The sequence below is a fragment of the Lontra canadensis genome, unplaced genomic scaffold (assembly GCF_010015895.1).
Source record: "Lontra canadensis isolate GAN:19392208 unplaced genomic scaffold, GSC_riverotter_1.0 scaffold116, whole genome shotgun sequence".
In the NCBI taxonomy this organism is placed as follows: Eukaryota; Metazoa; Chordata; class Mammalia; order Carnivora; family Mustelidae; genus Lontra; species Lontra canadensis.
The window spans coordinates 5,764,610-5,781,687 of NW_022631110.1; the positions used below are offsets into that span (position 1 = coordinate 5,764,610).

The 17,078-nt window shown below is 43.8% G+C and overlaps 1 protein-coding gene across 1 annotated transcript in view; it reads left to right on the forward strand.

Annotated features, from left to right (window-relative positions):
• The window catches only part of PHEX (phosphate regulating endopeptidase homolog X-linked), a gene marked incomplete at its 3' end in the record, with an annotated part of 137,997 nt that overhangs the window by 51,172 nt on the left and 69,747 nt on the right, over positions 1 to 17,078 (forward strand). The window contains exons 7-10 of the mRNA XM_032840842.1: positions 2,207 to 2,323; positions 5,027 to 5,110; positions 6,268 to 6,413; positions 14,892 to 14,985. Of these exons, the coding sequence (XP_032696733.1) occupies positions 2,207 to 2,323; positions 5,027 to 5,110; positions 6,268 to 6,413; positions 14,892 to 14,985 (441 nt within the window). The remainder of the gene's footprint in view (positions 1 to 2,206; positions 2,324 to 5,026; positions 5,111 to 6,267; positions 6,414 to 14,891; positions 14,986 to 17,078) is intronic.

Sequence of the window (17,078 nt, forward strand, 5' to 3'; positions counted from 1 at the left end):
GAGAGCTCACTGTACATTGCAGAAGTAAAGTGTGGGATTTGCCTGGGTTCACATAGTCGGTGAGTGGCTGTCAAATCGTATGGCTTAAGAATCACTGGGAACATCCTGTTAAATGTCGATTCTTGGGCTGCAGCCCTGGAGAGGCCCATGTAGGAGCCTTGAAGTGGGACCCAGGAATCTGTTTTCTTAACAGATGCCACGGGTTAATCCAAGGTTAATGGGAGCCAGATGGGGGGCGCCTGGGTGGCTGGGAAACCTCCTAGTTTCCTGGAGATTGGAGTAGAGCTGCTTCATTCCTGACACTTTAAATTCGTTTTGGAAACATGGTTGAATTTCCAAAGGAGCCCCAGACCCAGGAGATCCTTGATTAGGGAGTTCACTGGTTTCTGGGCCAGCCAAAGAATGTAAGAACTTAGACTGGGAAGTGTTGGGTCCCAAGGGAAGTCCCTGTCCCTTTGCTGATCCTAAACCTTGTATCTAGAAGGTTTTAGAGGGCAGGAAGCTAAGTAAGATCTTAGGCAACTTCCTGGGTAAGGACACTCATCAAAGAAGATTGGCATGTTTGTATTGTTCAACAGTGGATAGAAGGAACTTTTGCCAGTCTGCGGGCACCTACCTTTCTTTTGGAGTTACCTCTCTATCAGCAACCAGGCTTGAAACTGTGTAACCAATCAGTCAAGTCCTTTGGATTCTACTTTCAAAATCTCTGTTCCCTCTGGTCCCCCCCTCTGTCTTTACTGCTCTAGGTACTCGTTAACTCTCGTCTTGACTACAAGTAGCTTTTAACTGTTACCTCCTCCCCTTCGTTTCATTGCCTCCTCAGCACCACTGGACAAGTTCTCTTTTCAGAGTGTAGCTCCCAGCGTGGTTTTTTGCTCACATGCTAGGCTCCTAATTCCTTAGAGGGAATTCAAGGCCTCTTCATGATGTGATCCCAGAGCATGTTTGCGGCCTCATTTACTTTTGTTTTTCTCCCAATAAAGGCCACTTGTGCACCTCACAAGAGGGCTCTTCACTGTTCCTTCCAGTGCTCTGTGTTCATTTCTCCAGTCTGGAATTCTTCTCTACTTTTTGAGTTCCCAAACACTTAGCAGCTTTGTTAAGGAACTGATTTTGGTGTCTCTAACGCTGCAGTTAGTAATTTCATGTTTATCTCCGTCACTGGATTACACACGGAGAACCAGACTCATGCATTATGTAATTTTTTCATCTGTGCCCCCCGTAAGCACAGAATGCCTAGCAAGACATCCTATACATGTGTTAATGGAATACATAATTTCTTGAGTTGGGACATAGAAAGCATCGTTTCTAATTAAGATTATTTGCAAAGCTTGCTTACTGATTAGCAAATATTTATTAAGACCCTGCTATATGCCAAGCACTATATAAGTCTCAAGGTCATAAGCATAGCAAGAATAGCATATAGAATCAAGATGTAAGGAAATCTTAGTCCCATAGCACAACTGTGCAATAATTTATGATGTGGTGTATTGAGTTCTCACAAATATGTCTGAAAGGAGAGGTTACCCTCAACAAGATTGTGCAGTTTCCACAGAGAAAGTTCCCTCTCCAGTGCCATATGAATAGCCTGAAAATAGGTTTATGAACATGCAGAGGGGAAACTCTGTATTTGCTATTTGCTGGGTTTCTCTTTATCATTCCTCTCTTCTTTCTTTTTTCCCTGAGTAGTGAGGAGAACTTTGTAAAATCCATACAAAACTGAAGAGACATAGGGCTGCAGTCACTGGCCCTTGACTGCTTAGTGTGAAGGTGGGTACATTGAACTAGAAGAGAATAAATCAGTTTCCACTAGTCTTCATGGATCATTCCTCCTGCTTTTAGCAACTCTTCTTTCCCATTATTTTATTAAAGCCTCATTGCCTGGAAAGAGGAGTCTGACCTTTAACTTTCCATTCTGGGCTCATTTGGAGATGTTTCATGTATCTATAATATCACTGGTTGCCAGAAAACTAGTTCCCTTGATCCTTGGTGGCTGGTATCTTTGTCTCTCATGGAAGCAGTCCCCCAGTAGCTGCCACTCTTCTTTGTCCCGAAGTGGTTGGTGGATGGTTCGTTTTGCCTCATGCCTGAGTATAGAGTGATATTGAAGAGCATTTACTTCCACCTGCTGTTTTTGCTCTTCTCTGTCCCTGAAACGTACTTTCTAATAGGCTGTCATGGTCACTTGCTTCTTTATCTCTTACAGTATCGGGATGCCCTTTACAAGTTCATGGTGGACACGGCTGTGCTTTTGGGAGCTAATAGCTCCCGAGCGGAGCATGACATGAAGTCAGTGCTTAGATTGGAAATTAAGATAGCCGAGGTAAGTCTTAATGTAAATTCTTTTTTTTTCCCTTCTCCTTATTTTAAAAGAAGTATACCATAAGTGAAAATATATATAAAAATGACATTCTGTGGCATTGTCCTTTGGGTCCAAGGTAAAGCTCATAGCATCCCCTCTGGAAAGGAACAGGAAGAAGAACCATGACAGAAAGAAGAGCTCTTCTTTCCTTCTGCCTCCCTGCTTTAAGTCCAAGGGCCATATGCCACCCAGCTGTGGCCAAAGAACAGCATCTGGGAGATCCTCTGACTACCTTTTCCTGAAAGACTTCTGTGTGGTTTCTATAGAAGAATAGTTAGTTAATAATTCTGTATTGATTTGGCTTGAGTGAAGGTTATTTTTCATTTAGTTTACCCTTTATACCAGTTCCACTCAGGCTCAGTCTGACCTAAAATCGGGGCTTTGGGAAGTCTGTTCACCCTTCCTAATACTGGATATGCAGTTGGATGTAGAAAGTGTAGAGGACATGCTCGTAAGCATTGTTTAGCGGCCATTCTAGTGCTTCCTTGTACCTAACCCTGCTTTTTATTCTTTTCTTGCCCCACTTAAATGTCATTATGGCACATGCTCAGTTCTTTGTAAGTTGCCTTAAGTGCAGGCTCAGGGTAGAGACCCAAGAACAAACTTGAGGGCAAATAATGAGAAATTCTCACAGGTTTACTTTGTTCAGAACATAACTTCTTTGGTAGAAGAACCAAAGTGCAAAATCCCTGTGTATTCTTAGGACCAGAGGGAACAAATGCGAAACCCTTAGTTGGATGTGAGTCCAGGTGTTGCTTGGTTTTGTGCTTGATGAGGTGGTGGGAGGGTGTTGAGGTATGAAGTAGGGATGATTGATAAGGGTCAGGAGGAAGTAGTTTCTCTCAGCTGCAGTGATGTACATGCATACATCTCTCCAAACTCTTACTTGCAGAGCAGAAAGTTCATTCATGCATGTCACCTTTGAAGGCTGTGTGAACACTGCTGCAGCTGTTCTGGAGTCAAAGACTGGGCCTCTGAGCTATGTCTAGAGGCCATCTGGATTCCCTTCTCAGGCAAATAGGAGACCCAGAGCTCTAATTTGGACTGAAGCTCTGGTGTAGCGGGGGGAGGCCTTGCCCTGAGCCAGGGATTTGGACCAAAAAGGGAACTGAAAACAGCTGGGCTGAGGCAAGACTGGGAATTGTTGAGAGGCTAAATGAAGTGACAAATCCATGGGGTGGGGGGGGGGAACGTAGTTGGCAGGGAGCTGAAAACAGCTCTGAGGCCAAAGGGCTTCAATCTGGGGCTGTGAGCCCTAGTAGGGGGAGGGAGGAGTATGGAGATTCTCTGAGGCAATGATTCAGATAGAGCCAGGAAGGTTTTTGAAAGATTCATGAACTCTCTCCTGTGGAGGGTGAGTGGGGAGAAGCCGAGGGCACTGAAGCATAGGAAAGAGGGGGCAGATGTCCGTCACTCAGCCCTGTGGGATTTTTGTCTTCAAAAATCTGTGGTGCATGGATTTTTGGCCAGCCGGTAACTCTTCCTTCCATCTTTTATACCCCTAGGCCATTCAAAATTAGTGGAACACATAGTACTAGGGAAACTTCTGAAGCTAGAGAGACAGGACAACCTAGCCAAGCACAAAAACGTCCTTGGAAATAGAGCCATGGAAGGGTGCATTTAACCAATACCAGCTAGAGAGAAGTGTTCACAAAGGGAGGGCACATTGGTCGAGTGGCCCTTGTGATTGGAGCCAAGTAGAGTTTAATTGGAAAGGCTTGACTGAGAAAATGAATTTGGGCCAAGTCTTGAATCTTAGTTCAAGCTATCGGAGTAGTGATGGTGGATGGGGGTGCCAGGGTAGGAGAGTCCTGTGTGAGGTGTGAGGTAGAAGGTGGCAAGTTTAATGCAAGGGAACCAGAGGATGGGGAGGACCTTAAGAGCACGGTGTGGTTTAGGACTGTGGGGAGCTACTTCCTGTCCACAGAAGTGATTAAGATGGCCCTTGAGGAAGATAATCATTGCTACTTTTCTTTGACTCAACATAGCTTAGATTTGGTGTTGGCACAGTGGCCAGGAGCACGAGTATTGGGAAAAGAAAGAGTGTCAAGAGTGAAGGTTGGAGATGTAGACTTGCAAATATGTGTTTGAGTGGTAATTGAACTCATTCCTTGAGCAGTGGTGACAGGGGTGGGTTCTCAAGGTCGGAGAAAGCAGAGGGAAGGGGAGGTAATGTAATGAGCTGTTAACAGAATGATCACAGATGACAGTGGTATCCAGGTAGTCTAGTACTCTTTAGTAAAAATGTGTCCCAAGGGATGAAGGGATGGCCTGTGGTTCATGAGCACTTTGGGTCATTATCTGGATCCCACAGGTGGAGGTGGAATGTTTGTCTCAGTTGCATAATGTCAGTTTGCTGTCAGACCTACGCCAGGAATAGACTTTTATCCATCCACATTAGAGGTGAGGAATGGATTTAGGAAGTTATTTTTGGATTGAGGGCAGTGTTTCACACTGAACGGGACAGGAAAGATTCTTTTTATTATCTTCATCTTAATTTTGCCTGAAGTGACAGCTTTTTTCCCTCTCTCTCCCAAGTGGAGCCCTGCACCAAAATCTTGAAAAGCTTTATGATACTTGGCAGGTGTTTTGGCACATAGAGAAGGTGGTCACGCATCAAGAAATGGTTCATTTGAAAAAATAACCAAAGTCTCTTTCCAACAGATAATGATTCCACATGAAAACCGAACCAGCGAGGCCATGTACAACAAAATGAACATTTCCCAGCTGAGTGCTATGATTCCCCAGGTTGGTGAAAATGATCTAGGAAATGTTATCTTAACTGGTCATTTTACAAGCAATTGTACATCCTCTGTGTATGAATTTTTGCCTTTGTGAAACCTACCATCAGTCTTAGTGGTTCTCATCATGTTCGTGAGTCACCACCTAAAATATCCCCTGCCAGTGCATTAGGGTGCTTCCTCCTGTGGGGAACAGAAAAGCTTTCCAAGAGTGGCTTAAAGGCTTAAAGCCCATTTTCTTACATGACAGAGGTCTAGATGTAGGTGCTTGTTGGTGTTGCTTTTGCTGTTGAACAGTGTTGTCAAAGAGCCACGTTTGTTCTTTCCATTCCACTCTCCTTAGTGTGCCGGCTTTTTGACCTCCTGTTTGATGACTCAGGCTTGCCAGGTGGCTACGGTAGCTCCACATATCACGTCTGCCATCAGCCAGCAAGAAAGGGGAAGGGCCAGTGATAGTTAGGTCTCTCTGTTTTACCAGGAAAAAATACCAAAGCCTTTCCAGAATATTCCCAGATGTCTTCCCTTTGTGTCTTAAGTAGGACTGGGGCTTGTGGCCATCCCTGCTTACAGGGGAGGCTGCGATTGAGTAACTGGTTTTCCATTTCAGTAGTGGATGCAGGCAAGGGAGGTTAAAAAAAAAAAAGCTGCAAATGACTTTTGGGGTAGCCAGCTAAAAATGCCAAGAGAGTGATGCTCTGGAGGGGACACATACTGTTTTCCTAGTTCCCCCTGCATAAGTAAAGTTGCCCCAGAGGGGAGACCGGTAGCGTAGCCTGGCCTGAGGCATCCGTGTGTATCCTTGAGTGAAGAGTGCAGTGAGCTGGGGGGCTGGGGGCGGGGTGTGAGGTGAGAGGGAGAGGAGTGGTGGGGGGAAGGAGTGTGGGGGGAAGGGAAAGAAGGAGGGCCTGGGGAGCTGAGGAGGGAGGGAATGTGTGGTCTTCGGGCAGGTGGTACAGAACGCACGGGAAGTCTGTGATACAGGCGGTGGGTCTGGGTAGCCTGTGACCAGTTGTTTCTTTTCTAGAGTTGAGCAGTTACATCTCTAACTATTTGGTCAGAAATTACAGGCCGTGGGGTATGTTCAGTCGGCTGTCTTTGCCTTTCTCCTTGCTTGCTGCCCAGCAGATGTCCCCTCACTCTGTGTTTTTCTGTCTCTCTCCTCAGTTTGACTGGCTGGGCTACATCAAGAAGGTCATCGATGTGAAACTCTACCCTGGCCTGAAAGACATTGGCCCCTCAGAGAACGTGGTCGTCCGTGTACCACAGTACTTTAAGGATTTGTTTAGGATATTGGGCTCTGAGAGGAAGAAGTAAGAGCTTTCTTGTGTATTGTACCATGACTTTTGTTTTTCCTTTTAAATTATCAGGCCGTCCCTCTCACATCCTTGGAGTCCTGTTGTTAAAGAAAGTTACCTCAAAAGAGTTTTAGGGAAAATGGTGGTGCCCTTTGTGACAAATTGGCAAAAACATTGTCTGGTGTCCTTTATTTGCTATGATAGCAGCAGATACACAATGTTTTTGCCCCTTATTTTTGGCCTTTCTCCATATTTTTCTCTCTGAAAGCCTCAGTTGTTTCCTACTTTTAGGAACTACTTATATAATGATGTTATTTTCTGAGATTTCTATATGAGCATCTCTTTTTCTCCAGTTCATTCTTGGCCCTTTGCTGCTTTTTTTCCTGCTTTCTTTTCAGCAGTAAGTCACTTTGTTGCAATATAGTGAAGGACCTGTGTTGAATAAGAGTACTCTGAGAGCTGTAGAAAAATTGCACTGATGAAATAACTTCAGGAACTGTCAGGTTTTTCTTATTTCATATGTATTTTAAAGGTTTTGTCTATTTATTTGAGAGAGAGAGAGAGAGAGCGCGCGTGTGGCATGGGGGCGTGGTGGTGAGGAGAAGAGGGATGGGGGACAAGCAGGCTCTGCGTAGAGCATGACCACACTGCAGGGCTCAATCCCACGACCCTGAGATCAGGACCTGAGCCAGAATCAAGAGTGGGACACAGTGGACAATTAACTGCTTAACCTTAACTGACTGAGCCACCCAGGCACCCTTGGTTTTTCTTATTTTACTTATTTATTATTATTTTTTAAAAGATTTTATTTATTTATTTGATATATATAGAGAGAGAATGAGAGAGAGAGAAGTAGAGCAGGAGCAGGGGGAGGGACAGAGGGACAAGCAGACTCCCCGCTGAGCAGGGAGCCCCAGTGCAGGACACAATCCTGGGACTCTGGGATCATGACTTGAGCCAAACAGCAGACGCTCAATTGACTGAGCCACCCAGGTGCCCCATGGTTTTTCATATTTTAAAGAATGTTTTAGAATTGGTTGCTTTGCTGCTTTAGCACTATAGACAAGAAGATCCTAAAAATGTCCATGAAAGAGAATTTTACATCTTCATGAAGCCCTTCAGATTTGACTACAGAAGATGAAGCACCGCAAGGTCAAGTAGATTTACAAAGGCAGTTTCCTAAGCTAGTTGCCAGACCACGATTAAAAATCGTATTTTCTTATTTGGACTTAGGGCTGTCTTGCCAGGAATTATGTAAAAAGAAAAAAAAAAAGATGCCTGCAGAAGTCCTAGGAATAAAATTTAGCGTCCATCCCTACCTAAGGAAACACTTAAACACCTTTGAAGAGCTCCTTTTCCTTTTAAGATGATATTTTATGATAAAAGCAGTATGTGTTCATTGAGGAAAGCATACAGAAAAGGGAGAGAAGAAATGATAAATTTACTTACAATTCTACCATTTAGAGATAAGCAGCGATTCTATACAAATTTTCTAAGTGAAAATTGAATCTAGAGGTAGGTTAGTGGATGTATGGGGGAGAGCCTTGCCCTTCAAAGTGTGCTCCGTGCCAGTATTACACTATATGGTAACTAACTAGAATTTAAATTAAAAAAACAACAACAACAACAACAACAACGAAAAAAACGAAAGTGTGCTCTGTAGACCAGTAACGCCAGCAGCATCACCTCAGACCCTCGGTGGAAATATTGAATTCAAGGCCCTCCTCCATAGAGGTGGAAACAGCAGTTCTGGGGTGAGGACCTGGAATCTGAATTTTAACAAGCGCCCCTGGAGAATCTTTCAGTTAGTGTTTTTGGGGGGAAATCACTGGGTTTGAAGACCAATTCATGTTAAACACCATTATGCCTAACAGTTTCCTTGGATCTTTTTAAAAAAATTGTTGTTCCCACTTTATAGATAAGGAAACTGAGGTAAAGTGACTTCTGCAGGACAGACTTTGAAGAGGGGGTAGAACTGAGAGTCTAAATTGGTCGCCCTCATTTCTACATCCTGCCTCTGGCACACAAGTCCCTGTATTGAAAAGAGACCCTTTGCAGACATTTCGCTGCTAGTTTTGCCGAGAGTCGGTTCCCCTAGCATTGCCTGGGTTCCAGGGTTCCAACCCATCCTGGGTTGGTCTCAGCGGGTCACGGCTTGACTGCGGCTTCCCCTCTTGTGTCGCGCCCCCTGCTGACCTGGCAGTGTTGGGCTTTTCTTTCCGAAGGATTGGCTGTGGGGGTGGTGATACTGCCTCCCTGGCAGGCTGTGGTGCCAGGCACAAAAAAAAAAAAAAAAACCGGGAGCAACAAGACCCCCACCCTCCGGAGGTGGTGCCAGAGGCTGCACTGGCCCTTGCAGTTCAAGGGAGTAGGTGGTCGGGGCAGGGCCATTTGGAGGCCCAAACTGGAGGCTGCCTGTGGGGACAAGGAGTTGGTGTTCAAGGTAGAAAGGGACTGAAGATGCAGTGGTGTGCTGGGTCCCTCACATTATGCCCGTCTCTTCCTAACTCTGTGTTGAGTGAGCTCATGTGAACAGTTTGAAATGGGAATATTCACACCATGGAAATTGGCAAATGCTACAAATCAAGTTTTTTTTTTTTCTTGGAAAGCCATTTGTGAAACATTTACTAGCACATCACTGTTTGAGAGGTGCTGCAGATGTCCCTCCCTTTCTGTCCTCCCTGCAGCTCTCCCCCGACTCCTGACTTGCAGATGCCTCAGACAGTTAACCATCTAATTTGGTCTGAGGAGCAAAGTGGGAGGAGGGGAGAGGCTGAGGAAGGATGGGGTTAGAGAGATTTTGCCTGGGGTCTTCCTCTGGGCAAGGCCTGGCCTCATGGAGATCATCTGCATCAGTACTCTCTCTCTCTCTCTCTTTCTTTCTTTTCTTTCTTTTTTTCAGCAGGCTGGCTGAAAGCAAACCGTTGGAGATTTATCCAAGCCTCTGATCTTTTCTGTCTTCAGTTTTATTTTAATACAAAGCAAGCACAATGTACATTAAAGTGAGATGATTCTCATTGGACATATGCTTGCAGAGGCTTGCCTGGAAAATGTGCTGTTATGTGGACCTCTTACAGGGTTCAGTGCTGCTGAGGGTCATCTGGGGCCTTGTTCAAAGTATGACCCATGGAGACCAGTACAGGCCTGGCCTGCCAGCTTGTTAGAAATGCAGAAATCAGGCTCCACTCCAGACCTACTGAATCATCATCTGTCATTTAGTAAGCTCCTCAGGGGGGGTTCATATACACACTAAAGTTTAAGAAGCACCGATCTGGGATTTAGAAATTCCTGGTTCAGCTGCGTGTGCAGAAAGAGGAGAAGATAGACTTTTCCTAGACCAGTGGTTCTCAAATCTGACAAGCATCAGCACTTCCTGAAGGGCTTGTTAATATAGACTGCTCGGTCCCATCCCACAGTTGTGATTGATGAGATCTGGGGTGAAGCCTAGGAATTTTCTAACAAGTTCTCGGCAATGCTGAAGCTGCTGGTCCGGGGACACACTCTGAGGACCTCTGCCTTAGGTGTACGTTTGAGCAGTCTCTAGGTTTTAAGAAGATCCCTTTGGCTTTTGAGAGCCTTTGAGAAGAACCTGTTTGGCATTCCTCAGGTAGTTTGACTTAGAGGAGCATAGGCCAGCTCTGGAATCTGAAGACCAGATATTAGTTCTGTGTTTGCCACAGACTTGCAAGTCCCTCGAACTCTGACCTTTGTTTTCTTCATCTGATAATGAGGATAATAATAACCATCCCATCACAGTGCCATGAGGATCAGAAAAAGCACTTAATGAATGCAAACAAATGCAAGCTGTCACTAATTGACAAGGGGCAGCAAGAGCCTCTTTAAATAAAAAAAAAAAAAAAAAAAACAACTCTTCCCAGTCAGAGGCTTTGGGAAATGAATTCATGTTGCTCTTTTAATGGTGGGTTCTCTCCTGAGATGTTTTGATTTCCTCCGCTTTATTTATTGCCATTTGGGGAAATTACCATACTGCTGAAAATGCTTTTTGGAAAAAAAAAAGATATTATGTGTTATTTTCAAGGACTGTTGCTGAATATGATGTTTGTTTTGTTTTTTTTGATGTATCTGAGCATTAAGTGGCAGTGATTCAGTCATTACTGTTGGATCTGTTTCTGGTGTGGTGATATTAGCACTCGGAAGCCCGGCTCCCCAGCGTTCTGTCAGCGTATTTATAACCCACCGGAGCAGCTCATCAGCGCCATTGTCTTGCTGTGCGAGCTTCCCTGCATTCCATCTTCCAACTCTCACAGGTCTTGTTTTGCTATCCTCTTAGCAATGCCTTGCCCATGAAGGCCTCACACACTATTCTTTCTTCGGACGAAGCATTTGGGGTCTTTTGACTGGCCAGGAAATCTGTGCTGAATTAGAGGCATTAATTTATCACTGTGTGGCCTGGGGAAAAGCACAGAGCCCTTGGGGTTAGACCCACTTCCGTCTGGTGTAGACTCCATCGCTAATTACGCTGGGTCTCCAACTTGTTTGCACACTGAACTTAGCTGGGAGAAATTTAAACACGGTGTTTATGCTGGACCCTACCCTAGAGATTCTGATGTCGTTGCTCTGGAGTGGCCTGGGCATTTATCTGGACTTCTTAAACACCTCATGTGATCCTAGCAAGTTGGAGATGCACTGACTATGCGGGGCCTCGAGTTTCTTTGTGTGTGAGGCCGGCCCAGTAACACCTCTCCTGTAGTGGGGGCGCCCACGCTCCTTCAACCCCAACGTACGTGCCCCGCACTGCCTCTTCCACCACCCACTGTCGGCCACTGCCGTCGGGCCCATCCTACCAGCATCCCCAGGGAGCCTGGCTTATCACTGTGCCCTTGAGGAAATAGCTTCTGAACCCCTGGAAGTGTGTCTCCTAGCCATAGACCGTTTTCTAACGTGCACCCGTGGTTCCACCACACCTTTCAAACCCGGGAAGCCATATTTTAAGGTGGAAGAACATATTGACCTTGTGTCCCAGGCTCGCCTCCTTTGGCACTCTGGACACTGGGCTCTGTTAGCTACCTGCATTGTCTTCTCTGTGGCAGAACTTTCTGCCTATCGCTGTGAGTGATGACCCTGCTCGCCACCTTCTCCAATAAATAAGCTATTGCTGATTAGCTTGTCCAGAGTTCGTATTCCTGCGTCACACTTCTAAACCTTCCATTCTTTAGGCCTGGCTCCAATCGTGTTCCTCTCATGAGGCTGAATCTTGTCCCTCAGTCCGGGGTATGCTCCTTCTGGTGAAGTGTCCGGCATGTGCGTCTGGGTGTTAGGGTCCGCCACGTCGTTAAGTATGCACTTAACCTTGTTTCTCCTGTTCAGCTCAAAGCTCCAGGAGATCAAGGACTGTATCTTTCTCACCTTTCCATCTCCCCAGCACCTAGAATTAGTAGCACATCTCTGGGTGGTCAAGATGTGCTGAATGAGTGAAAGAAAGTACTTCTACTTCCTTTCGTGCACTTAAAATATATTTCTTCAAGTAAAAAACCCAATTATATGAGCAAATGGAAATCTGAAGTTCTGTGTGCCCCAGCGAGCCTCTTCACTCTCTGAATGTAGGTGCCGGACTCCTATTTCTTTACAGTACTGAGGGCATCTGGAATGATGGTTGGCCAACGGGAAGTGCTCAGCAAGCACTTCTTGCTCAAGAATACAAATGTGAACTGAGAAGATCCAAAGGAGTGACCTACAACTACATATTTACCGTCGTAGGCTGAAACGTAGTAGGCCGTACGTCGCTGCTGAGAGTGTTGTCTCTGAGGGGAAGTATGCATACCTCAGCGTGGTCCACTGGGTCTGAGAAGAAAACTAGAGAATTTTTATGTATCTTCATTTTTTTTTCCACCGAAAAGAGAATTAGGCTCGGTTGAGCCCAATATAGATGGTCATGGACCCTTCATTTGATCTGTATGGCGCGCATGAGAGGGAGGACACCGTCACCCTCACGGGTTTGTCTTCAGTTGGTACATTGAGAAAATAATCTCAAGCCATTTACTATATACCTATATATTAATGAATTGTTTCAAGTGGTTTAACCCCCACAGAATGGAGAAGCAGCTTAAAAAATTCTTGTAGAGAAACAGGAACCAAAGCTATTACTAATAATGTGAGAAGAGAGTAAACATCAGGAAAATGGCAGGAGTGAGCCTTCTGCCAGCCTAGTGCGCTATCTTGGTTAGCCAGATGACAAGGAAAGAAACAATGGTGGTCTAACCAGATCTGACCAGGATATGTTCAAAATGTTTTGAAATAGTCGGGAACATTCTATGAAATAGGATTTGTATCCACTGTTACTGTTGTAGTAACCCAATCCTATGTGGATAATGTGTCTTGAAGAATTAACTAATAGTGTTTGGGCTTTTAAAAATATCTTTGTTTCATTTTATCTTTTGAAACTCCTATTTCCGTATTTGTTAAAAGCATTCCTAATATGTTAGTACATTAGTATATCTCTATATAAGTTAAAATAGCTGTACAAATACTGGGTGAATACACTGGAATGTATTTAATTGCTGAGAGTGTACATCCACTGGGTTAGAGCGCCATGCAAATGAGAGTTGGTTGTTCTGTCTTACTTTATTTTATTTTTAAAGATTTTATTTATGCATTTGACACAGAGAGCGAGAGAGTGCACAAGTAGGGAGAGCAGCAGAGTGAGAGGGAGAAGCAGCCTCCCCACCAAGCAGGGAGCCCAGTGTGGGACTCGATCCCAGGATCCTGGGACCATGACCCGAGCTGAAGGCAGCCAGCCACCCAACCAACTGAGCCACCCAGGAGTCCCTCCCCTCTTTTAAAAATTAACATATAATGCATTATTTGTTTCAGGGGTACAGGTCTATGAATCATCAATCTTACACAGTTCACAGCATTCACCATAGCACACACCCTCCCCAATGTCCATCACCCAGCCACCCTATCCCTCTCCACGCCCCAGCAGCCCTCAGTTCCTTCCGTGAGATTAAGAGTCTCTTATGGTTTGTCTCCCTCCCCGGTCCCATCTTGTTTCATTTTTTTCCCCTCCCTGCCCTGCCACAACCTACCACCCTGCCTCTCAAATTTCTCATATCAGAGAGATCATATGATAATTGTCTTTTTCTGATTGACTTATTTCGCTTAGCATACCTTCTAGTTCCATCCATGTTGTTGCAAAGGCAAGATTTCATTTCTTTTAATGGCTGTATAGTATTCCATCACATATATTTTATCGCATATCACATGTATCTTCATCCATTCATCTGTTGATGGACATCTAGATTCTTTCCATAGTTGGGCTATTGTGGACATTGCCACTATAAACATTCGGGTGCCAATACCCCTTTGGATCACTATATTTGTATCTTCAGGTTAAATACCCAGTAGTGCGATTGCTGGGTTTTAGGGTAAGAGAGTTGGTTTTTCTTAATGGGCCAGATGCCATCTTCATGTTACATGGATCTAACATGGCTGGATGACCCAAGAGCCATCTCAGGAATGTGTATTATTAGCCACCATGGTAATGGCACAACAGCGAGGGGATGGGTCATTAAAAATTCATCGTCACTATTGAGTTAGAAATCAGATCACACATCCTTCTGAGGTCAGGACATCTTTTGCTTATAGAAAAAGGCAACAGTTAACAAAAGGTAATGGGTTTTTAAAAATATCTGTTATGGGGCGCCTGGGTGGCTCAGTGGGTTAAGCCGCTGCCTTCAGCTCAGGTCATGATCTCAGGGTCCTGGGATCGAGTCCCGCATCGGGCTCTCTGCTCAGCAAGAAGCCTGCTTCCCTCTCTCTCTCTCTCTGCCTGACTCTCCATCTACTTGTGATCTCTGTCTGTCAAATAAATAAATAAAATCTTTAAAAAAAAAAATATCTGTTATGGGCACTACATGAGTATATGGGCTTGTTCATATGTTTGGAAATAATGACAATAAAAAATCTGGAATTTACTCTTTATTAAGGGTTCTATTACTTACTTGAACCTCACAGTAAACCTATAAGTTAGTGATCATCCTCGTTGTATGATAAGAAAACATAAAATCAGCAAGTTTAAGTGACAAACTCAAGCTCATATAAGTATAGAATCAAGGTGCAAATCTAGATAATTGGTATTGGCCAATATATTAATGTTTGTTCCCAAAAGTAAGAGTTCACCTGCATTTTTGAGGTCACCTAATAATTCCAGTGTATGGACAGTTTCTAGATAGAAAAGTCTAGGCTCAAAAGTGGATTCCATGCCCTGAGAGGGAAAGCAAAATGTTGACGCTTAAGGCCTCGGGCTGGAATCTTCATTTCATCTCCCTGTATTAAGTGGTGAAAAGCAAGCCAGTTTTGGTTGAGCTTATTGACACTGTATCATCTTATATCATTTCTCAAGTGCCAGTTCTACAGTTTTCTATGAGCAGAGGTCCCTCCATGGAGCTTGTCGAGCAGTTTTCCCCGGGGTGTTCTGTGGAGTATCAGGTATCAACCTGATTGTAATAAATGCACATTTCTCTCTGCTAACAGGACCATTGCCAACTATTTGGTGTGGAGGATGGTTTATTCCAGAATTCCAAACCTTAGCAGGCGCTTTCAGTATAGGTGGCTTGAATTCTCACGGGTAAGTTTGAAGAAGATTGCAGTGTTACATCACTGGATAACTTTACATGCTGGAACAGTCTGTATATTGACTAATCCAATAAAAATCATCTTTAGGGATGGGACAGAGGGAGTTTTGCAGCCAAAACTCTACTCTTTTTTTTTTGATTTATTTCTTTTTATTAAGTGAAACCTTATGTACTGTAAACTACACCCAAGCTATACTTTGATGAGGCCATATAAAGATATTTGGGGCAATATTTGGGACTGACATCTTGTTTTCACTCCCTCTTATCGACCTAGTCCCGTTTTCCCCAGTGTTTTTAACTGGGTCACTGTAATTATAGTTCAAATGTATCTTAGTGATATATTTTAACTATTTTTCATTTTCAGTATTACAAATATTCAAAATAAGCATAACACACATATTAGATGATAAAGTTTCATCTTAATTTAGGGGTAGAATTTTGTCTTTATCTTGACTTTCGTTCAGTCTTTGAATTTATCCCAATTCTGCTAGGCCAAAGAGGCCTAAATCTAGTCTCCCCGGGGAACCCAGCTCAGCTGCCTCAAACATTTTGCTTCTTTCCCCCCTCACTTGGTTCTTTGATTTTCGCTTCACTCCCTCACTTACATAGGTGTTATTTTGCCTTTGTTTCACAAACTTTTGTCTGAGTAATTTTCCCATTATTAAGGACCTAATGGTTTTCTGTTTGTTTTTTTTTTTTTGCATTTTAAATATTGTGTGACTTTTAAAAGGTATTTTAAATTTATTTTTCTCTCAACTAGAAGTGAATGACATTTTATAAGAGTGCTTTCATTTAACAGATGTTTCGGTTATTAGAGAAACAGGTAAATACAGGAATTTTTGGTGGGTCAATAGTATTGAGCAGTAGCACAGTTATTTTGGATACATTTTGGCTCTCAAAGTCACTAGATTATTGAGTTTTATAGAGAGCACCATAAAACAGCTATATTTATTGTGGTCATATCAAAAGGTTAAGTTACAAAACAAATAGATTTTATTTAAAAATATAAATATATATTTTTATATGTGCCTATATATACATGTTATATATATATATATTTACATATATATATTTATGTTTATATATATGCATGTGTATTTTTAACTCCTATGGATCACGTAAAAGATAGTACCCACCTGCTTTTCAGCCCTACTGTGAAGAGAATAAGAGAGGACGGTGTAAGAAGTAGTGTGTGAAAATTGGCGGGTTGGGTATGAAGAGGGGATGTTTCTTCAGTGTAAAGAGCTAAATATAACATGGAGTTGCCAAGACAGTTGTAGGATCTCCCTCTCTAGAGATTTAAAAAATACATCGATCTCTTCTGTCTGTGAGGGGTTGTGTTGCCAGAAAGCAGGGGGAAGGACGGAGAGATGGATCTAAGCATTAAGCCCGCGTCACACGCAGCCTGGGGCTAACGTGGTGCAGGCCACGCGGCCACTGTGCTCAGGGCCTCTCTGTCTTGCCGCTTGCCTTCAGTTTGCGTTTTGAGTGCTGAACTTCCATCCTCCAAGGGCATTTTAAACACTATTTATTTCTTTGCTTTCATCACCAAGAGTAAACCTTTGAGCCTTCCAAGTCCTGCTTTGGAACCCCCTCACTTGTTTGTAAATGTTTTCCTATAATGGCTTAATTGGGACAGATGGGAAAAACATTTTCATCTTTTTTTTCTTTTTAATTTGCTATGGGTGTGTCCTTTGCTAAATATGCCTCTTGGGTCATTCACATGGGCTATGTTGTCCTTGGACTTGTGAGTGTACTACCCAGAGGAAGGAAACCCTCGCCGGGCAGGAACTTTGATCACCCATCGATACTAGTCCTTTCCTAGTGGAACTTCAGTTACTTTAGCTATTTTTTTTAAAGATTTTATTTATTTGTCTGATAGAGATCACAAGTAGGCAGAGAGGCAGGCAGGGCGGGGGGAGCAGCTTCCCCGCTGAGCAGAGAGCCCAATGCGGGGCTCGATCCCAGGACCCTGAGATCATGACCTGAGCCGAAGGCAGAGGCTCTAACCCACTGAGCCACCCAGGCACCCCTACCAATAGCTATTAAAGGCTATCTAGACACTTGGATGGGACAGCATCCACTC